Genomic DNA, 23,119 nt, shown 5'->3' on the forward strand with positions numbered 1-23,119 from the left:
CGGGGGCTGGAGATCTGGACCCCCCCCCCCCCTCGACACAGTTACTGTTATATGGTGTGAAGCCCCGCCCAGCATATCCCCAGGATGCTCAGGGCAGGAATCCACCATTTTCAAGGTGGCACCGATGGAAGAGGAGGGATGCCACTTCCTCCTCCAACTGAAGGTAGGGGGGGTGGGAAAGGGCCACTAGACCACCAGGTGGGATGGGATTGGCCCACTGGGCCACCAGGACATTTGAGGGATGCTTTTTGGGGGGGGGGTTAGGGGGGGATCGGAGGTCTGCTGGACCTCCAGCCCCTTGTATCTTTTGGGGGGGTCGCATCGGGGGTTCCTGTGGGGGGCTGCTGCTGCATTGGGGGGAATGGGGGCCTGCTAGCATGCAAATGCAAGCCGGACAGGGCTCACCAATCCTCCCCAGTGGTCTGCAAACTCCTGTAGGGTTTGCCATGGCCAACGTGCTGATCTTTGGCACGCTGGTCGCTGATCATTGAGGATGAATAGGTTTAGCATGCATTTGCATGCTACTTCCACTAAGAGCCCTGTTTTGCATGCTAGTTGCATTCAGAGCCCGCGAGTGCATTTCATGCATTCGCTCACTTGAGGGCTCTAATCATGGGGCAGTAGCAAACACAGGCACTAGTATGGTGCCAACAGCCTCTAGCGCCTGTGTTTGCTTCAGATCAGTAGCCCAAGAGTCACCAAAAGTGCCCCACTCTTAGGAGCCTCCTCTCCAGATTTATCAAGTAGCCCTATCAAATTCAGACTGAAGAAGAAAAAATCTCCCCCTGGCTGTTACCTTTTTGATCTTTTTTGTGGGTTTTTTTTTTTTTTTGTGTGTGTGTGTGTTGGTAGTTTGTTTTTTGTGTGTGTGTGTGTGTTGGTAGTTTGTTTTTTTAATTATCAACTGTCAAATAACTTTTATTAAGTGGAGATAAAGAATTCCAATTTCCAGTTTTCAAGTCTTAAAATACATTTTCTTTTTCTCCATGGAGGGATACCCTTCTGAGCAGCTGTCTACTGTCCTGTCCAGGATCCCTGAAAGAGAGAAGTTTGCTAAGTTCTGGATCTGCAAGGCAAAGCTTCAGGAACGTGATGGCCACTTTGATGTGTTTGGGTTATATGAGCTGGCAGTTCGTGCAGGTGCAGAGGTGAGTCTCCAACTTCCAGAATTGGTGCAATCAGTATTTTGCTCTAACAAGAATGTTTGCCCTGTTGTCTGGCGTGTGATATCTGGCTATCTGGTTATGTACGTTGTGTACTGATCCCACTTTGGAATTAGCGGATTGAGGGCCAAGAAGTTTAGTTTAACAATTTTACCATGTGTTATGGTCAACCTGAAAATGTAGAGGAGCTACTTAACACTTGCAGTTAATATATGCAAAGACCAGCATTTGAAATTGCCAGCCACCAACTCATCACTGGCAAGTAAAAAAAATGACATAGCAGCACTAGATAAACAAGTTGGTGTTTAAAGAGTTGGCAGCCACAGCTGAAATCAAAGGAAAGCATGGCTGTGTCTTCCTCCTGCTGCCTGCTCATACTCAGTCCAGCTCTACTGAGCTGCAGAGTGAGAGGAAGATGGGGTAGGGAGGGTGGAGGATATGGGGCACTGTGCCAATAGGGGTGAGAGAAGCTGTGGAGGAGCAGCAGAAGGATGAGATTAGGAAGATATAGTGCTGGTGAGGGAAGCAGAAGAATTGGACAAAACATGTGGGAAAAATTGAAATTGCAGAGCTTTTTCTGAAGTTATTCAACTAGAGTCTTAAGATTAACCAGGAGAAGTCAGAAACCTTGCTGTACACAGTTCGGGAATACTAGCGGTTTGAAACTGTTATCCGTTTTGAAACAAAACAGTGTGAACCGAAGAACTGACTTGTCCTCTACTTTGACCAAGGAATGATGATCCTGCTATTGCCTTGCCAAAAGAGGTAAAACTGTTTTCTTGCAAGGTAGTATTGGAGTGGTATCGCACAAATAGCAATTCAGGAGTCTTTCCCCTACAAGCATTAGTGTTAAAATGACATATACAACATGAACTAAATGTTCGGTGTATGCTAATTATGCCATTCCAGCTTTGAGGAATAACGCATCATGGCATGAAATTGGGATGAATCTCTTCAATACTTAAAGTAGTAATTCAGTGTGTGTTAATCTACATTTCAATCTTTATTTTTCTGTCCCACAGCCAATCCAGGAGTTGAGAGAGGTTGTCTTCAATATTATGGAAAATGCTAGCAAAAGTCCAACGGTAAATTATGCACCATATTATACCATCAGCTAGAGTGGGTCCACTTGGATGAAGAAAGGTGACATTTGCTAGTTTTGCTTCAGGTAGCTCACTGTAGTAAGATACACGCCATCCACTGCTGCTGTTACAAACACTGTACTGGTTGACAGCTCTCTTACGTAGTACAGGGGAAGGCAAAAAAAACCCTGCTTCTATAGCTGGCTCTGCAGGGAAATTTCCTAGAGGCTGACAATTTCACAGCTTCTGATCTGGCACCAAAGCCGATCCAAAATTCAGGTTCAGGTTGTAGCCGAAAATGCCTGAGCATTTTCAGTCTGGACCAAAAACATACCCCTGCCAGCCCATCCCCCCTCCCCAGGCCTATCTTCTAAAGGTCTGGGGTCTAATAGCATCTTTGGAGCAGGAGCATCCTGTGTTGTTGCTCCTCCCCCCCCCCCCCCCCCCCCCCCCCCAGTGGCTCCGTACTCTAAAATGGTGGCCAGAATTTCCCACAGCAGCCTTGGCCACCTTTGGAGTAAGGAGCCACCGGGGGCAGGAGCAACATGTGACTATCCTGCCCCAAAGAAGCCACTAGACCACCAGGGCCTTTAAAAGTTAGGCCCCGGGGGGGGGGGGGGGGGGGGAGGACGGGATGGGTTTTTTGTTTTGTTTTGTTTTTTGTTTTTTCTTGGGGTGGTGGAGGCTAGCAGTGATGTTGCATCCAAGGACCATCGAAGGAGGTGGGGGGCACAGTCACATTTTCGGTTCTGGCTGAAACTGAGTGGTGGATTTCTGCCATGGATTTCGTTTCAGTCGGCCTCTAAAAATTCCTAATCCCAGATATAACCAGTAATCTTATAAAAAGTTGCCTGTGTGAAGGCAAGAAGGGACCCATCTTACAGAGTGCCTATGTGTCTTTATAAATACTTGTCATCTCTGCAAGATTTATACTAGTAAAATGAACCAATGTGCATTTATAAGCAGCTCAAGAGCTGGTGTAAATGTATGCGTGTAAATCACAACTCCCAACCAGAAGATACCTATACCTGTATACCAAAGCTGCATACAAGTACCTATGGGGTAATTTTATAAGAGGCCTTTTACACGTGTATTCTGGCATGTGTGCACAAAAATGCCTTTATAAAAATTACCTTCAAAGCAATTAGATTGCTGGATTAGTGGTTTTCCCTAGTGGTACCAATCTTTTTCGTCTCAAATCTTGCTCTTGAATTTGTCTGAAAAGGTGACAGTATTGCCCGTTTTCTTCATTCTTCCCCAGAATTGATCAAACTGGGCCTTCTAGAGACACAGTGACGGTGCTGGGTTTGATTCCTACTCTGTCGGGCTGGACAAACACTGTTTACAATCTCTTGAGTAAGGGATGGAGGGGAGAGGGTTGTTCATATCCCTATCATCCAAAGGTTGAATTATAAAGCTAGCCTGGCTCCACATGAAGCTACAGTTTTCAACTCCTGACCAAGAATACATACTGTAGTAATAATAGTTAGAAATATGGAAAAAAAACAAATTCATAGGTAGGTGGAAATGAAGGTTTGTGGTGGTACAGCCCAGTAGCGACTGATTCCAAATCTGTTAAGTCCAAAGGACCAGAGGGAAACCTCCACACCAAAATTTCAGGTTAAAAAAATGTTCTTAAAGACCCAGCTTATGCTGCCTTGACAGCAGGGAATTGTATATATTTATCTTTCTCCGAGGACAAGCAGGCTGCTTGTTCTCACGACTGGGTTGACGTCCGCGGCAGCCCCCACCAACCGGAAGAAGCTTCGCGGGACGGTCGGCACGCAGGCCACGCCCACCGCGCATGCGCGGCCGCCTTCCCGCCCGTGCGCGACCGCTCCCGCCAGTTACTTTTTTCCCGCGACTGAGAGAGTGGTGCGTTTGCCTCTCTCTCTGTTCAGCCGCCGGATTTTCGACCGCATTTACGCGGATCGTCGCTTGGACCGTTCGGTTCCCTCTGTTTTTTGTTTGTATTGTTTTTAAAAAAAAAAAAAAAGAAATTTTTTTTTTGCGCGTGTGGAGCACGCGCTCCCCCTTTTCCCTCGCTTTCTAGCGGGGACGCCACGTTGCGGCCTAGTGGCCGCTCGGTCGGTTGATTTTTTCGTGGTGTGATTTTAGCCACCATTGCCGACTTTGACTTCGCCGACGCGATTTTTCCGTCGATGTCCTCGAAGGTCCCGAGTGGATTTAAAAAGTGTGGTCGCTGCGGCCGGCCGATCTCGCAAACCGACACCCACGCTTGGTGCCTCCAGTGCCTCGGGCCGGAGCACAATCTCAAGTCGTGCGCTTTGTGTCTCGGTCTCCGGAAACGGACTCAGGTTGCGAGGCAAGTTCTGCGGGACCGTCTTTTTGGAACTTGCGCCGGCCCCTCGACGTCGACCTCGACGGCATCGGTATCGAAGGCCGGTTCTTCGGTACCGGTATCGATGCCCGAGACATCGGCACCGATGGCAGCGACCCCAGGAGAACAGGTCCCGTTGGCCCGCCGGTCCGCCGGTGAGAGTGGGGTTGAGAGGCCGCGTGGGCAGTCGGCCCCGGTCACTCCCTCAACTCGTGAGCCACGGGACCGAACCCTGTCGGACCCGGTACCTCGAGACCGAGGGGGATCGACCTCCTCCTCCTCCATGCCCTCCAGCACCGGTGACGTGCACCGGAAAAAAGATAAGAAGCGCCGTCACCGGGAGCCCTCGGTGCACCCTGAAGAGGAGTCGACGCCGAAGCGTCATCGCAGAGAGGAGAGATCTCCGTCGGTGGTGGAGGTACCGACGCGTCGGGGTTCCGGCACCTCGGTGCCGTCTCCTGGCCCCCAGCAGCTTCTGGCACCGACACCCTTACCGGCCCCACCGCCTTTCCCGGCAGCGGGCCTGGACGAGTGCCTCAGAGCCATCCTTCCGGGGATCCTGGAAGGGCTGATGCGCCAGGCTGTGCCGGCGTCGGGGGTGCTTGCGCCCCCGGCGCCGATGACTGTGGCGCCGGCGAGCTCTAGCCCGGCGCCGGGGCTGTCGACACCGCCGCCGCTTGCGGTGCCGGTCTCGACCGCCACGCAGGTGGAGTCCCCGTCGACGTCGATGGAGGGAGCTCCGTCCCCGCCGGCGCGGGAGTCCACCGCTCGACGACACCGAGACCTTGGTGCCTCGACGTCGAGCCGGGCCCGGTACCGGACTCAGCTACATGAGCTAATGTCCGATACCGAGGATGAGGACTCGTGGGGGGAAGAGGAGGACCCGAGGTATTTCTCCTCAGAGGAGTCTACGGGCCTTCCCTCGGACCCCACGCCGTCACCGGAGAGGAAGCTCTCACCTCCTGAGAGTCTCTCCTTTGCCTCCTTTGTGCGGGATATGTCTATAAACATTCCCTTTCCCGTGGTCTCTGTGGAAGAGCCGAGGGCCGAGATGCTCGAGGTCCTCGACTATCCATCACCACCTAGAGAGTCCTCCACGGTACCGCTGCACAATGTCCTGAAGGAGACGCTGCTTCGGAACTGGGTGCGACCACTAACTAACCCCACCATTCCCAAGAAAGCAGAGTCCCAGTACAGGATCCACTCTGACCCAGAGCTCATGCGGCCCCAGTTGCCCCATGACTCAGCGGTCGTGGATTCTGCTCTCAAGAGGGCACGGAGTTCGAGGGATACCGCCTCGGCGCCCCCGGGGCGGGAGTCTCGCACTCTGGACTCATTTGGGAGGAAGGCCTACCAATCCTCCATGCTCGTGACCCGCATCCAATCTTACCTGCTCTATATGAGCATCCACATGCGGACCAATGTGCAACAGCTGGCGGACCTGGTCGATAAGCTCCCGCCGGAGCAGTCCAGGCCTTATCAGGAGGTGGTCAGGCAGCTGAAGGCGTGCAGAAAGTTCCTGTCCAGGGGGATTTTTGACACCTGTGACGTGGCATCTCGTGCTGCGGCCCAAGGTATAGTGATGCGCAGGCTCTCATGGCTGCGTGCCTCTGACCTGGACAACCGCACCCAGCAGAGACTGGCTGACGTCCCTTGCCGGGGGGATAATATTTTTGGCGAGAAGGTCGAGCAGATGGTTGACCAACTGCATCAGCGGGAAACCGCTCTCGACAAGCTCTCCCACCGGGCGCCTTCAGCACCCGCCCCCGCGGGCGGGCGTTTTTCCCGGGCCCGGCAGGCTGCACCCTATTCTTTTGCGAAGCGTAGGTACAACCAGCCGGCCCGAAGGCCTCGTCAGGCACAGGGACAGCCCCAGCGCGCTCGTTCCCGTCAACAGCGTGCGCCTAAGCAGCCCCCTGCGCCTCCACAGCAAAAGCCAGGGACGGGCTTTTGACTGGATCCATGGGAACATAGCCGCCCTACAAGTGTCCGTACCGGACGACCTGCCGGTCGGAGGGAGGTTAAAATTCTTTCACCAAAGGTGGCCTCTCATAACCTCCGACCAGTGGGTTCTCCAAATAGTGCGGTACGGATACGCCCTGAATTTGGCCTCCCTGCCTCCAAATTGTCCCCCGGGAGCTCAGTCTTTCAGCTCCCATCACAAGCAGGTACTTGCAGAGGAACTCTCCGCCCTTCTCAGCGCCAATGCGGTCGAGCCCGTACCACCCGGGCAGGAAGGGCAGGGATTCTATTCCAGGTACTTCCTTGTGGAAAAGAAAACAGGGGGGATGCGTCCCATCCTAGACCTGAGAGGCCTGAACAAATTCCTGGTCAAAGAAAAGTTCAGGATGCTTTCCTTGGGCACCCTTCTGCCAATGATTCAGAAAAACGATTGGCTATGTTCCCTGGATTTAAAGGACGCATACACTCACATCCCGATACTGCCAGCTCACAGACAGTATCTCAGATTCCGCCTGGGCGCACGGCACTTTCAGTATTGTGTGCTGCCCTTTGGGCTCGCCTCTGCCCCACGAGTGTTTACAAAGTGCCTCGTGGTGGTAGCGGCCTACCTACGCAAGCTGGGAGTGCACGTGTTCCCATATCTCGACGATTGGCTGGTCAAGAACACCTCGGAGGCCGGAGCCCTCCGGTCCATGCAGTGCACTATTCAACTTCTGGAGCTGCTGGGGTTTGTGATAAATTACCCAAAGTCCCATCTCCAGCCAACTCAGTCTCTGGAATTCATAGGAGCGCTGCTGAATTCCCAGACGGCTCAGGCCTACCTTCCCGAAGCGAGGGCCACCAATCTCTTGGCCCTGGCTTCGCAGACCAGAGCGTCTCAGCAGATCACAGCTCGGCAGATGTTGAGACTTCTGGGTCATATGGCCTCCACAGTTCATGTGACTCCCATGGCTCGTCTTCACATGAGATCTGCTCAATGGACCCTAGCTTCCCAGTGGTTTCAAGCCACCGGGAATCTAGAGGATGTCATCCGCCTCTCCACCAGTTGCCGCACTTCACTGCTCTGGTGGACCATACGGACCAATTTGACCCTGGGACGTCCATTCCAAATTCCGCAGCCCACGAAAGTGCTGACGACGGATGCATCTCGCCTGGGGTGGGGAGCCCATGTCGATGGGCTTCACACCCAGGGTCTGTGGTCCCTCCAGGAAAAGGATCTGCAGATCAACCTCCTGGAGCTCCGAGCGATCTGGAACGCACTGAAGGCTTTCAGAGATCGGCTGTCCTGCCAAATTATCCAAATTCGGACAGACAATCAGGTTGCAATGTATTACGTCAACAAGCAGGGGGGCACCGGATCTCGCCCCCTGTGTCAGGAAGCCGTCGGTATGTGGCGTTGGGCGTGTCGGTTCGGCATGCTTCTCCAAGCCACGTACCTGGCAGGCGTAAACAACAGTCTGGCCGACAGACTGAGCAGAGTCATGCAACCGCACGAGTGGTCGCTCCATTCCAGAGTGGTACGCAAGATCTTCCGAGAGTGGGGCACCCCCTCGGTGGATCTTTTCGCCTCTCAGACCAACCACAAGCTGCCTCTGTTCTGTTCCAGACTTCAGACACACGGCAGGCTAGCGTCAGATGCCTTTCTCCTTCATTGGGGGACCGGCCTCCTGTATGCTTATCCTCCCATACCTTTGGTGGGGAAGACCTTACTGAAGCTCAAGCAAGACCGCGGCACCATGATTCTGATAGCGCCCTTTTGGCCCCGTCAGATCTGGTTCCCTCTTCTTCTGGAGTTGTCCTCCGAAGAACCGTGGAGATTGGAGTGTTTTCCGACTCTCATTTCGCAGAACGACGGAGCGTTGCTGCACCCCAACCTTCAATCCCTGGCTCTCACGGCCTGGATGTTGAGGGCGTAGACTTCGCTGCGTTGGGTCTGTCTGAGGGTGTCTCCCGGGTCTTGCTTGCCTCTAGGAAGGATTCCACTAAAAAGAGTTACTTTTTCAAATGGAGGAGGTTTGTCGTTTGGTGTGAGAGCAAGGCCCTAGAACCTCGTTCTTGCCCTGCACAGAACCTGCTTGAATACCTTCTGCACTTATCAGAGTCTGGCCTCAAGACCAACTCAGTAAGGAATCACCTTAGTGCGATTAGTGCTTACCATTATCGTGTGGAAGGTAAAGCCATCTCTGGAGAGCCTTTAGTCGTTCGATTCATGAGAGGCTTGCTTTTGTCAAAGCCCCCTATAAAGCCTCCTACTGTGTCATGGGATCTCAACGTCGTCCTCACCCAGCTGATGAAACCTCCTTTTGAGACACTGAATACCTGCCATCTGAAGTACTTGACCTGGAAGGTCATTTTCTTGGTGGCAGTTACTTCAGCTCGTAGGGTCAGTGAGCTTCAAGCCCTAGTAGCTCATGCTCCATATACTAAATTTCATCACAACAGAGTAGTGCTCTGCACTCACCCAAAGTTCCTGCCGAAGGTGGTGTCGGAGTTCCATCTTAACCAGTCAATTGTCTTGCCAACATTCTTCCCCAGGCCGCATACCCGCCCTGCTGAACGTCAGTTGCACACATTGGACTGCAAGAGAGCATTGGCCTTCTACTTGGAGCGGACACAGCCCCACAGACAGTCCGCCCAATTGTTTATTTCTTTCGACCCTAACAGGCTAGGGGTCGCTGTCGGGAAACGCACCATCTCCAATTGGCTAGCAGATTGCATTTCCTTCACTTACGCCCAGGCTGGGCTGACTCTTGAGGGTCATGTCACGGCTCATAGTGTCAGAGCCATGGCAGCGTCGGTGGCCCACTTGAAGTCAGCCACTATTGAAGAGATCTGCAAGGCTGCGACGTGGTCATCTGTCCACACATTCACATCTCATTACTGCCTCCAGCAGGATACCCGACGCGACAGTCGGTTCGGGCAGTCGGTGTTGCAGAATCTGTTTGGGGTGTAAATCCAACTCCACCCTCCAGGACCCGAATTTATTCTGGTCAGGCTGCACTCTCAGTTAGTTGTTCTTCGTAGGTCAATTTCTGTTGTACCCTCGCCGTTGCGAGGTTCAATTGACCTGGGTTATTGTTTTGAGTGAGCCTGAGAGCTAGGGATACCCCAGTCGTGAGAACAAGCAGCCTGCTTGTCCTCGGAGAAAGGGTATGATACATACCTGTAGCAGTTGTTCTCCGAGGACAGCAGGCTGATTGTTCTCACCTACCCTCCCTCCTCCCCTTTGGAGTTGTGTGTTTCATATTTTATTGCTTGTCATTCAACTGGCGGGAGCGGTCGCGCACGGGCGGGAAGGCGGCCGCGCATGCGCGGTGGGCGTGGCCTGCGTGCCGACCGTCCCGCGAAGCTTCTTCCGGTTGGTGGGGGCTGCCGCGGACGTCAACCCAGTCGTGAGAACAATCAGCCTGCTGTCCTCGGAGAACAACTGCTACAGGTATGTATCATACCCTGTAATGCATCTGGACCACCTTGATCTGACAGGAGGTTCAAACCTAAGCTTATCACCAAACAAAACTAGGTAGGTTAAGAAGAATGATTTTCCCTACAGCCTTATTGGCTGAAATTATGCCATGTTTCAATGGCTTACCGGTAAATGTTTGAATGATTTGTTTAAATATTAACAAGTAGGTAAAGTATGTAGAGCACACCTCGTGGAATTCTGTCAACCGCTCTGTGTGTGTCTGTGACATGTGGAAAAGAGGGGAAGGGGTGGTTTGAATGAAGTAGTACTCAAAACATTTTGTTGATTTTTGGAAAGAATAGTTAAAACAACAGTTTAGATGATGATGTCAAAAAGATTGCAAAGGATGGATTTTACAGATTAACCACAGGGTGCCACTGTTTCATAGCCAACAAGTATTAGCTGGCAATACACAACCATTAAAATAGCCAAAAGTACATCTATCCCTGATAGCCTGCTTTAGTGATTTCAGATGTGTATTTCATTTTATTTGTTGTAAAGTCTACTGTGAAACTACTGCCTGAACCATAAGCTTTCTCTAATGGCTGCTATGTGTACTACCAACTAATACTTGTTCCTTAACATTCCTCTAGACCAGTCCAAATGTGTGGGTTTGCCTTCTCCTGTCAGCAGATGGAACTGAGAACCACAAACTAGTGACATTGTTTAAGTATCCTATGCATTCCCCCACTAATCAGTATTTTTCAGTCTGTCAGTTAGGTGAGGCATCCTGTGCAGTTAGTGACTGGTCTGCTAGGCCAAGTTGGAGGGACTAAGGCAGGTCCCTCTGACCAGTTCCCCCCCCCCCCCCCCCCCCCCCAATCCTAAAAGGAAAGTCTACTGGTTGGTCAGCTGCATATACTGCGGCCCCTCTCCTCAACTCATGGGAGGGATCCCTTGACTGGGAACAAGATCCAGCTAAAGAAAAACGTACAGTCAAACCAGGTCCTTACTAGTACTGTAGTGTTGTGGAAGCCAAGGCTATATGCTGGCAGCAGTACCCAGAGCCTTTTGGTGACAGTGGGGCAGGGGAGGGGGAGTGAGTGAAGGCTGCAGAATGGCTTTTGAAGCAAAAGTGCTCAATGAGCAGTTGGGCTACGGTGCGCATGCCTGTGCTATGTGTGGCCACCACTAGTCGGGATCTTTGGCAGCTACTGCTGCACATATGCATAGTAGAACTTCAGCTCAGCTCCTTTCAGCAATGTGGTTGACGGCAGACAGCCACAGTGTTGGAGGAAGAATGCGGCTGTCAGTGTGAGGGCTTACTCAAGAATATGGAGGAAACACTTCTATTCAGGACCTGTGGAGGAGGAAGTAGGTCCTCTGATGCTGAGCTGGACTCTGGAACTGGAAGCAAATGTAAGGTACAAATAAGGGCTCTGGTAGTCTTACTGCAGTGCAGACCTGCTCTATGCAGGTTTTTTACCTGAATTTTTCTTGTGCCCAAGACCACCTGTATGAGATGAGGATTGCCTGTGGAGACTCTGGAAAGGACCCAGAGCCTATCAAGGACAGTCCATCTGAGGCCAAGAAATCTCAACTGGTGTTGGAGGATAAATTCATGGAGAGGGAGTCACTAGTGTTGAAAGACTCCTTGTGCCTGGGTGGAGAAGGACAGTTTCAAGAAGATATTTCCTCCAGGGGAGAACACTACAGTTGGTCCTTACTGATTGTCCATGTCCTTTTGGTGTTGAGGATTTTGGACTTGGAGCCAGCAGAGACTACAAAAATAGAGGATCCTCTCCTGGAGGGTATTAAGAAATATCCATAGTCCTTCCCAGTGCATAGAGCAATAAAAGAAATGATAGCAGTGGAATGGGACGCCCCAGTCCTGGGATTGAAGGTACCAAAGTCTGTGGCATGTTTCTATCCCACCGCTGTGGTGGAAAGGGAAGCTTTGTTTCCCAAAGATGGATGAACTGGTATCAGAAGTCACAAAGAAGACTACCATCCTAGACGTTATGGCCCTGAAAGATGTGCTAAGACCATCAGATGGAGACTACTAAAACAGGCATTTGATGTGTCTGCCCTGACCTTGCAGGCAGCCGTCGGTGGATGTCTGGTGGCCAGGCCTATTTTTATTGGAATGAGCAATTACCCGCAAAGCTCTAGAGGGCAGTGAGAATGGAGTGATGGAAGTGGCTTGGCTTGAGATAGGGACAGCCTTTCTGGTGACATACTTATAATCTTATTCAAGCTTCGACCAAGGGTATGACTCTCTTGGTGGCAGTGTGGCAGCCCTTGTGACGTAGAAGCTGGATGGCTGATGTCGCTTTAAAGAACTGTCATAGTAAGTTACCCTTCAAGAGAAAGTTGTTGTTTAGAGAAGACCTGGAGTGATTGGTGAAGAGTTTGGTGTTCTGCAGGAAAAACAAGGGATGGGCCAGTATTCCATATATTTCATCGTGTCTTAAGAAGGAAGAGATATTCTGGCCAGTCTTGGATCCCAAGAGTGAACAGGGCTTTAAGAAATCCAAGGTTCTGTAAGGAAACACTATAGTCTATTATAATATCAGTCTGCTGTGGGGAGTTTCTCACATCGTTGGACCTGACAGAAGCATATTGCATAAGTAATTATGGTAGTGTTGGTGTGGCCATATTAGTTCTGGGGCATGTTAGAAGGGGTAGGCTGGATCTAAAGTGAGACTGGCTGTGGAAGTTGTTGGCTAGCTGGCTGCACACTGTGCTGGCTGGATTGGCTGGAAGTTCTGATGCCAGGCTGGCTGCTGTGAGGAGGTTGCTAGAGGTGAGTGCTGTGTATCTTTGAATTTTGGGATGAATGACAGAGCTCTGCATGTGTGTGTTTATGTGTGTTATATACTGTGTAGAGAGAGGTTGTATTGCAGCCTGCTCACTTGATCACCACAGGCTGTTTACAGAATAAAATACTACAGATTCTTTTGGATTCGTATTGGGTAAATGAAACTCTTTATTAATACTTCAAATGGAGAGTGTATAAGTCATTATTGCTTCAGTCTACACAATGATTAAGAAATATACACACTGAGTCAAATTAGGAGATATGAACACTGTTTAAACCATCTAACTAAAAGAAAGCTATAAAACATATATATATATACACACACACATACACACACCACTGGTTCTGGAATCTCATGCCCTTATCTCATCAGCCGGGAGGTCCGTTAAGCGAAGGCTCAGTCTCCTTAAAACCAGGAACAAATCCTCTGCACAGCATGTCTGCTTACAGATGAACCCCAGAGCTTCACTGCAAGAAGGCCCCCTTTTTATCAAGCTAAAGCTTATTTTCAGAGCCAAGGACATTTACAGAAATGTACTTGAGGTTGCAGTCGCACGCTCTTGGTTCAGGTAAACAAATCACTGGCCAGGTGGCTTATCTCCTGAACTTCGAGCGTACCTTGCCTCCCTCCTGCACAGACTGGTTTCAGAGACATTACAATCTTGTTTTTTGAGATGTGCCATATCTGAGACATTCCAACCTGTTTTTGTATGTACAAGGAAAAAGTTACTTTTGGTCAAAGACAGAAGATTTTAAAGGGTATTATAGGGTATTTTCAATTAAAGTAAAACTGAAAAGCAATTCTTAAACCATCCATCACAGAGGTTTTTATTTGAATTCTGAAGAAATGTAAGGAAATGGATCTTGTGCTGGTGAAACCTGGATCTGGAATGATTTGAGGTCACTGGCTAGGTAAAACAAATGTTTTGGCAGTTGGAAACAGGCTAAAGTAAAGGCTAGATGTGTGCCTGAATTTTGAGCTAATTTAGTGGGAAATTGTGTGAAAGTACATTTTGGGAGGTTTTAATGATTAAGAAGCTGGGATAAGCTAGGGCTGTCTAGAGACAGAAAGCTTTTAAATTCTTTCTGATAAAAAAAAAGTTTGGTTGGTTCTCCGAGGACAAGCAGGCTGCTTGTTCTCACGACTGGGTTGACGTCCGCGGCAGCCCCCACCAACCGGTGAAGCTTAGATTGATGGGAGAGCTGCTTATTTGACATAACCAGGATATCTCAGGAAAACCTGGTTATTGTGGTTTTTTAAAGTAATCTGTGGAATTTATTTTAAACGACTAAAGTGGTCTCTAAGGAAGAATAAATTCTCTCAAGCTGAGTCTGGGGTAGAGAGTTGCACGGAGACAGAAATACAACCCATCCCCATTCATCCCCGTGAGGAATCTTACCCGTCCCCGCAAGAATTTAACCTGTCCTCAGCCAGTCCCACAAAAATTTAATGGTACATAAAAAAAAAAATTGTGTCGGCTCTCTCATTCTCTGGGTTTTGAGCCGCAGCACTGCAGGCAAGGAAGGAACGGAAGTTGGAATACTCTGGTGTACACATGTAAGACTTCTCTGATTCACTGGCACTGTGTGCTAAGAGATCACCACATGCCTGCACCAGTAGGTCAGGTGACATTTGATGCTTGTGCCTATGTCATAGCTGAGGTCTGCGCATCAGCCCGGGAGCAGAGACAATTTATAGTAACACTAGTAAAAAAAAAAAGGCCCGTTTCTGACACAAATGAAATAGGCGCGAGCAAGGTTTTCCTCGGAGTGTGTATGTTTGAGGGAGTGTATGTGAGAGTGACTGTGTGTGAGAGAGAGTGAGTCTGGGTGCGAGTGTGTGTGTGAGAATGAGAGTATGTGCAAGTGCGTATGTGAGACACAATGTGAGAGAGAGTGTGTGTGTTTCACACAGATACAATGTGTGCGAGAGAGAGTGTGTGAGACATAGACTCTTTGTGAGACTGTGAGGGTATGAGATCAAGAGACTGTGTGTGTGACTATGTGACACATAGTGAATGTGATACAGTGTGAGGCATAAGAGTGTGTGAGAGTGAGAGAGAGAAAGACATTGACTGTGAGAGAGAGTGTGTGTCAGAGATACTTCCCCCTCCCTCTCTGGTGTCAGCCCCCCCCCCCTATCTCTCTCTCTGGTGTCAGCCCCCCCCCCCCCCCCCCCCCCATCTCTCTCTCTGGTGTCTGAGCGTTATTACTGTGCAGGACGCTGAGCTCTGGCTGTGCTTCAAGGAACTGACCAATCCTATTTAATAGAATGCAACTCCAACATTCTGAAGTCGGAAGTACATGATGTCAATTCAGGAGATGGATACAGAGAGCAGGAATGCTTCAGCCATGCAGTCAGCTTCAGAATGTTGGAGGTGCGTTTTATTATATAGGATAGTAAATGACAGCAGATAAAAACCGGATCAGTCCATCCAGTCTGCCCAATAGTCACAATCATTATCAATTCATGATTAAATCAACAATGAATGTGATATTATATACTTGATTATGGTCTTTCTGTGGCATTTCTGGGACATAGACCATAGAAGTCCGCCTGGCCCTATCCTTATGTTCCAGCTGTTGGAGTTGCCCTCAAAGCCCACTCCAGCCTATTCATCTTCTCATTTGCGGGACACAGACCATAAAAGTCTGTCCAGCACTGTCCTCATGTTCCAGCCACTAAAGTTCCTGTCTAAACCCTTTCCAACCTATCCTAAACCAGATTGCCATATGAGAGAGACCGTACAGGTCTCCCTGTATCGGCCCTAGTTCATCACAGCCAGAATCACCATCTAAGTGTCACGCAACACATCCACACACATGCAGCCATTTAAGTTTAGGTTTTTTATAACTTCCATTTTCTAATTAGAGATCCTCTGTGTTCATCCCATGCTTTTTTGAATTTCATCACCATTTGTATCTCTACCACCTCCTTAATGGAGACTTTCCACATCTGCTGTTAAAGGAAGGAGGAGGAGACAGCACTCGAAGGGATTGGCACTTGGAAGGTGAGAGGCTGGTGCAAGTGCAGCATACACTTCCACAGAACCCCACAGGAACTGCTGTCCCCACGGGAATCCTGTGAACTCTGTTCCCATGTAGGTTTCTAGTCTGGGTCAAGTCTCTGAGTAAAGGTGTGAAAGGGAAAGGTTTGTTATGAAACATATAAGATTTGTGAAACTTTTAACTGAGTTTCTAGAAAATTGAACTTTGGTAAAAAGATTATTGTTTTAAAAGCAGAGCTGCTTTAGAACTTTGAGACACTTTTTCAGAACTTTGGGAAGCAGTGCTGTACTGCACTGAGGGCGGAGGATTCTAATTAGAGATGAGTCATATTTAACCGGTGCTGCCTGAAAGGGGCACTGAAGAGGAACAAGATTTCTAGAAGTCTGCAAAAGCAGAGCAGAGTGAAATGCAGCCTGCTTATTGAAACTGAACTGAGGTGCTGTACTGGAGGTTAGGGGGCAAATCCAAATGGAGGTGCAACTGAATACTGCCCTTGGAGCTTGAGTGAGGCCGAAAGAGAGAGTGAGCCTGAGCCAATAAAATTGTGGGAGGTTTAGTACAGGGTTTCCAGAATTATCTTTACTTTCAAAAGTAGTTAGAATACATGGCCCCACCTAAAGAAGACCCTGACTATAGTAAGCATACGTCAGGGAGGCATAAGGTTTTGCTTTATTAATTTTATTAAAGAGAGGTCAGTAGGTATTCCTGAGTTCCTGTCTTGGAGAGAGACATCACCTGGTTCCTGGCTGAAGAACATCTGCTAAACGGTACCCAACGCAAGAAAGTAGCGGAGCTGGCGAAGAGGGTTTTGGTTTTTTTAAAGGTTTGCACACTGATTTATTTGGGGGTTTTAATAATTTTGATGCATTGCTTTTAAACACTTAAACACAGACACTGGGACATACTTACCTGGGTTGGAGTATATTCACCAGTAATTAAGGGAAGGTGATCTATAAAAGGGAGGTTGATGTGCAAGCATTGCAGGATGCAGCCTCTTGTGCTAAAAATTTGGTTCCCACCCTAGAAGAGTACTGTTCCTAGAAGAGCTTGTTCCAGTCCATCCGTTCCAGCCCATCTGCCTGAGCCTGTTCCAGTCCATCCGCTCCAACTTGATCCAGGCCATCCGTTCCAGCTTGCTTAGTCCGTCTGTTCCGACTTGCTACAGTCCACCTGCACCTGCTTGTCCAAGTCCGGCTGTTCCTACTTGCCCCAGTACATCTGCACCTGCTTGTCCTAGCGTGTTCCAGTCCTGCAGTGCCGCTGTCTTCTGCTCCAACTTGATCCAGCTTATACCAGCCCATCTGGCCTAGCCTGTTCCAGCTTGTTCCAGCCCGTGTGCCAGCTCGTTCCTGCTCTAATGCTCCAGCTTGTTCCAGCCCATTCCAACCTGATCCAGCCCACTCCAGCTTGTTCCAGTCAATCCCTGCTTGCTCCAGTCAATCCGCCCCAACGTGTTCAAGCTTGTTCCAGTCCTCCTGATCCCAGTTTGTTCCAGTTCGCCTGACCCAGCTTCACCCGCTTGTTCCACTCCATCGGCTCCAGCGTGTTCCAGCCCGCTTGTTCCAGTCCATTGGCTCCAGCGTGTTCCAGCCCGCCTGATCCAGCCAGCGTGTTCCAGCTCGTTCCAGTTCTCCTGAGCCCAGCTTGTTCCAGCCCGCCTGATCCTTCCAGTCTATCGGCTCCAGTGTGTTCCAGTCCGCCTGATTCAGCTTCTTCCGGCTTGCCCCTGTCCACCGGATCCAGCGTGTCCAGCTAGTTTCAGCTGCCGATCCAGCCTTCCCCTTGCTGTCCATCGGCTCCAGTGTGTTTCAGCCTGCCTGACCCAGCCTCTCCTTGCTTACTCCAATTCTTCTGCTCCAGCGTGTTCCACCTCGTTCCAGTCTTCCTGATCCCAGCTCGTTCCAGTCTTCCTGATCCCAGCTTGTCCGTCTGCTCATCCTGACACAGTTCATCTGTTCCTGCTTGTTCCAGCTTGTCCATCTGTACCTGCCTGTTCCGGCTTGTTCCTGCTTGCTTCAGCTTGTTCCGGCTTGCTCCAATCCATCTGACTGTTAACACATCGAGTAACCTGCCTGCCTGCTTGCGAGCCTCTCAGCCATTGACTTACCTACCTGCCTGCTAGCTTATCAGCCATTGACTTATCTAATCGCCAACCCAAAACCTAGCTTCAAGCCCTATCTATCTGCTTAACACCTCAGTCATTACATAGTCACCCATTAACACCTGTTAACTGCTTAACACCTCAGCCACTATATTGTCACCTGTTACACCTCAGTCACCACCTATGGCCCCTGTCCATGTTCTCTTCCTTGCCCTGTCCCTTCCTAATCTCCTTTCCCCCCCACTCCCACTGTCTACCATTAGAACTACTCGCTGCCCTCCCACCCTGCCCGCCACCGCAATACCCTATTCACCTCCATCCCTCACCTTACCATCCCTCTTGTCCCCCTCCTTCCTGGCTCTCAACCTTCGGCACTTCCTTCCTGCCATTAACCCATCCCCTTTCCTCCTCAGTACACCCCGTCTTCGTCGCCTTCGTCGCCCAACCTCCCCCACCCTCCTCCGCACTCTCTTGCTCCTCCTCCTGCTATCCGCGGGAGACATTAACCCTAATCCAGGTCCCCCTCACCTGTCCCCGTCCTATCCTTGCGAACGATCCCGGGATGTCTCCAATCTCGTCTCTATTCCCCTCCTTCCCCCCTCCTCCCTCCCCTTCTCATGCGCCTTGTGGAATGCCCACTCAGTCTGCAACAAACTGCCTCTCACCCACGATCTCTTTATCTCTCGCTCCCTTCAACTGCTCGCCCTAACCGAAACCTGGCTCTCCCCGGAAGACTCTGCCTCCGTTGCAGCCCTCTGCCATGGAGGCTATCTCTTCTCCCACACGCCCCGCCCAATTGGCCGCGGCGGAGGCGTTGGGCTACTACTCTCACCCTCCTGTAGTTTCCAACCCCTCCACCTACCGCAGTCTCACTGCTTCTCATCCTTTGAAGCCCATTCCATCCGGCTATTCTACCCGCTACCACTCAGAGTGGCAGTCATTTACCGCCCCCCTGATAAATCCTTCCCTTCCTTCCTTACCGACTTTGATGCTTGGCTCTCTGTCTTTCTTGACCCCTCATCTCCGTCCCTCATTCTCGGAGACTTTAACGTACATGCTGATGACCTATCCGACCCCCATGCTTCTAAGTTCCTCACCCTAACATCCTCCTTCAACCTCCAGCTGTGCTCCACCACCCCTACTCATCGTGACGGCCATTGTCTTGACCTCGTCCTCTCCTCCTCCAGCTCACCCTCCAATTTCCACGTCTCAGCTCTTCCTCTCTCCGACCATCACCTGATCACATTCACACTTCTTCACCCCCCCCCCTCCACCCCGTCCAACTTTAACCACCACCTCCAGGAACCTCCAGGCTATTGACCCCTCCACCTTATCATCTACTATCTCTAATCTCCTCCCCTCCATCATGTCCTCCGAAACTGTCGACAAAGCGGTCTCCGCCTACAATACCGCTCTCTCCTCTGCTTTGAACACCCTTGCGCCATCCATCTCCCGTCCCACAAAGCGCACCAATCCCCAGCCCTGGCTGACTCCTTGCATCCGTTACCTTCGCTCCTGCACCCGATCCGCTGAGCGCCTCTGGAGGAAATCTCGTACCCTTCCAGACTTCCTCCACTACAAATTCATGCTATCCTCCCTCCACTCCTCCCTATTCCGTGCAAAACAGGACTATTACACCCAATTGACCAATTCTCTCAGCTCCAACCCTCGTCGTCTCTTCACCACCCTTAACTCCCTCCTAAAAGTGCCCCCCGCTCCCACTCCCCCTTCTCTCTCTCCTCAATCACTGGCCGACTATTTCCGCGACAAAGTGCAAAAGATCAACCTTGAGTTCACGACCAAGCCACCACCTCCTCTTCACCCTTTAACCCTCTCCATCAACCAACCTACCCAGGTCTCTTTCTCCTCTTTTCCTGAGATCACCGAGGATGAAACTTCCCGCCTTCTTTCCTCCTCGAAATGCACCACCTGTTCCTCTGATCCCATCCCCACCAACCTACTCAACACCATCTCCCATACTGTCACCCCCGCCATCTGTCGCATCCTCAACCTCTCTTTCTCCACTGCAACTGTCCCTGACACCTTCAAGCACGCCGTTGTCACACCTCTCCTCAAAAAACCTTCACTTGACCCTACCTGCCCCTCCAACTACCGCCCCATCTCTCTTTTACCCTTCCTTTCCAAAATACTTGAGCGCGCTGTTCACAGCCGCTGCCTTGACTTTCTCTCCTCTCATGCCATCCTCGATCCACTTCAATCCGGCTTTCGCCCTCTGCACTCGACAGAAACAGCACTCTCTAAAGTTTGCAACGACCTGCTCCTGGCCAAATCCAGAGGTCACTACTCCATCCTCATCCTCCTCGATCTTTCCGCCGCATTTGACACTGTCAACCATGATTTACTTCTTGCCATGCTGTCCTCTTTTGGGTTCCAAGGCCCTGTCCTCTCCTGGTTCTCCTCTTATCTCTCCCACCGCACCTTCAGGGTACACTCCCATGGATCTTCCTCCACTCCCATCCCACTATCTGTTGGAGTTCCCCAGGGATCTGTCCTTGGACCCCTTCTCTTCTCAATCTACACCTCTTCCCTGGGCTCGCTGATCTCGTCTCATGGTTTTCAGTATCATCTTTATGCTGATGACACCCAGCTATACCTCTCCACACCTGACATCACCGTGGAGACCCAGGCCAAGGTATCGGCCTGTTTATCCGACATTGCGGCATGGATGTCCAACCGCCACCTGAAGCTGAACATGTCCAAGACCGAGCTCCTCGTCTTTCCTCCTAAACCCACTTCTCCTCTTCCTCCACTCTCTATCTCTGTTGATAACACCCTTATCCTCCCTGTCCCATCTGCCCGCAACCTCGGAGTCATTTTCGACTCCTCCCTCTCCTTCTCTGCGCATATCCAACAGACTGCCAAGACCTGTCGCTTCTTCCTCTTCAACATCAGCAAAATTCGCCCTTTCCTCTCTGAGCACACCACCAGAACTCTCGTCCACGCTCTCATTACCTCTCGCCTTGATTACTGCAACTTACTCCTCACCGGCCTCCCACTCAGCCATCTATCCCCCCTTCATTCAGTTCAGAACGCTGCTGCACGTCTTATATTCCGCCAAAACCGATATACTCATATCACCCCTCTCCTCAAATCACTTCACTGGCTTCCGATCAGTTATCGCATACAATTCAAGCTCCTCCTCCTTACCTACAAATGCACTCAGTCTGCGGCTCCTCACTACCTCTCCACCCTCATCTCCCCCTATGTTCCCGCCCGTAACCTCCGCTCACAGGACAAGGCCCTTCTCTCAGTACCCTTCTCCACCACTGCCAACTCCAGACTCCGCCCATTCTGCCTTGCCTCACCCCATGCCTGGAACAATCTTCCTTTACCCATACGCCATGCCCCCTCCCTACCCATCTTCAAATCTCTGCTTAAAACTCACCTCTTCAATGCTGCCTTCGGCGCCTAACCACTCGAGATATATAAAATACCCCAATCTATCCACCCTATCAGACTAACTGTTCACTCGTCCTCTAGATTGTTCACTTGTCTTTAGATTGTTTTCTTGTCTTTTAGATTGTAAGCTCTTTGAGCAGGGACTGTCCTTCTATGTTTAAATTGTACAGCGCTGCGTAACCCTAGTAGCGCTTTAGAAATGCTAGTTAGTAGTAGTAGTGTTTTGGTACGTCACATATGTCTGAAATGGGCTGGAAGGACTCGAAGAGAAATTGTCTTACCTGCTATTTTTCTTTTCTTTAGTCCCTCCAGTGTTTAGTCTGTGTTTCAAAGAAGAGTAACGTTTTAGTAAATAGTACAAAACTGCCATGGCTCAGGGTTGTGTACGGTACCTGGTGGCATGACTTTGGTTTGGTGTTAAGACCTCTGGTTCAATTTAGGTGGTTTCTTGTTCCTAGGCTTTTTGTTGGGAATATTATGTCTTTCACTGCCTTATCAAAATACCAACTAGTGGGGGACTGCACAGGATGCATAAATGATGTCACTAGTTAACGGTTCTCTGTCTTCAGCTGCTGGTAGGAAAAGGCAAGCCCATGTATCTGGATCGGTCTGGAGGTATTAAAGGGAAGAATTAGCAGGTAAGACCTAATTTCTCCTTACTGTGAGACAGTGGTACATTGTGGTTTAAACCAATGTTTCCCAAGCAGTGGCATAGTCAGACCTGACATTTTGGGTGGGCCCAGAGCTAATATGGGTGGGCACTGTGTATAAAGGTATGAGTAATGTTTCTTGCGATACTACAAAATAATGCTTGAGAATGCACTTGATGATGGATTTCTAAGTAGTGTACCCAACAGCTGCTCTGCAGAGCCCATCTCCACCCAGAAACCCACCTACATTAAATTTAAAACTTTTTAAATTTTTACCCGGCACTGCAGACCATCCCCATACAAAAAAAACCCACCATCTGTTTTTAAAATTTAACCTGAACACTATTAAAATTTATTGTTGGTGGGTTTCTGGGTGGGGGTAGGCTGTTCACTGCCTAGGACAAAGGTATATATAATGATTAAATATACTTTTCTTTGCCCTAGGCAGTGAAGAGTTCACCCTCTACCCAGAAGCCCACCACCAGCCAGCATTCATTTTGATTACACTCCATTCATGTTAAAATAAAAAAAAAACCCAAAAACATTTATTTTACCTTGGTAGCTGCTTGCAGATGGTGCAGAGCACTGTTCTACACTCCATGTGTGCACATGCTGGCTCCTGTGCCTGTTGTGGGGCTGCAGGGGTGGGGGGAGGGAATTGATCAATAACAAAAGGCTGATCATAACTTGATCCAGCGAGGACGCCCGTGATCCGGCACAGTGGAGGAGCAGCAACACAGCTGGCAGCCTTTCCCATGTGACACTGCGAAGAGCAACAAGGCAGAGAATCTTACCAAACCGGACGGGAGCTAGGCAGCCTGAAGCCTTTCCTATGCGGCACTGCAGGGAGGAACCAGGCAGAGCAGCTTACAAAGCGGAAATTGGCGCGGGAGTAGCAGCGCTTAATGGTGTACTGAGACTTCCACATTCAGGACCCAACCCGCACCGCACTAAAAAAAAAAAATTAACATTTCAGGCAGGTAGGATGAAGAGGACTGTCTGGGAGAGCTGCCGGCTGCCTAAAAGCAGATGGGACTCGGTGGCCGAGCTGCGGAAGAAAGACTATGCACTTCGGTGCCTAAACTGGGTGGGCCTGAGGCGAGATTGGGTGGGCCTAGGCCCACCCGTAGCTACACCCCTGCTCCCAAGTCCAGTCCTGGAGTACCC

General features: G+C 50.2%; 1 protein-coding gene and 1 long non-coding RNA gene across 3 annotated transcripts in view; one reads left to right on the top strand and one right to left on the bottom strand.

Moving 5' to 3' along the window:
• CKAP2L (cytoskeleton associated protein 2 like) overlaps nucleotides 1–23,119 on the top strand; it is a 95,723-nt gene that overhangs the window by 56,707 nt on the left and 15,897 nt on the right. For both annotated transcript variants that reach the window (XM_030201706.1, XM_030201705.1), the window contains exons 6-7: nucleotides 993–1,148; nucleotides 2,186–2,248. In XM_030201706.1, coding sequence (XP_030057566.1) covers nucleotides 993–1,148; nucleotides 2,186–2,248 — 219 coding nt within the window. The remainder of the gene's footprint in view (nucleotides 1–992; nucleotides 1,149–2,185; nucleotides 2,249–23,119) is intronic.
• LOC115469254 lies at nucleotides 5,833–22,588 on the bottom strand. The gene is made up of 3 exons (XR_003941977.1): nucleotides 22,507–22,588; nucleotides 9,315–9,316; nucleotides 5,833–5,845 (listed from the first exon to the last, which is right to left on the bottom strand). It is a non-coding gene; the product is annotated as an uncharacterized LOC115469254 (long non-coding RNA).

This window comes from Microcaecilia unicolor, chromosome 4, assembly GCF_901765095.1.
Source record: "Microcaecilia unicolor chromosome 4, aMicUni1.1, whole genome shotgun sequence".
Taxonomy (NCBI): domain Eukaryota; kingdom Metazoa; phylum Chordata; class Amphibia; order Gymnophiona; family Siphonopidae; genus Microcaecilia; species Microcaecilia unicolor.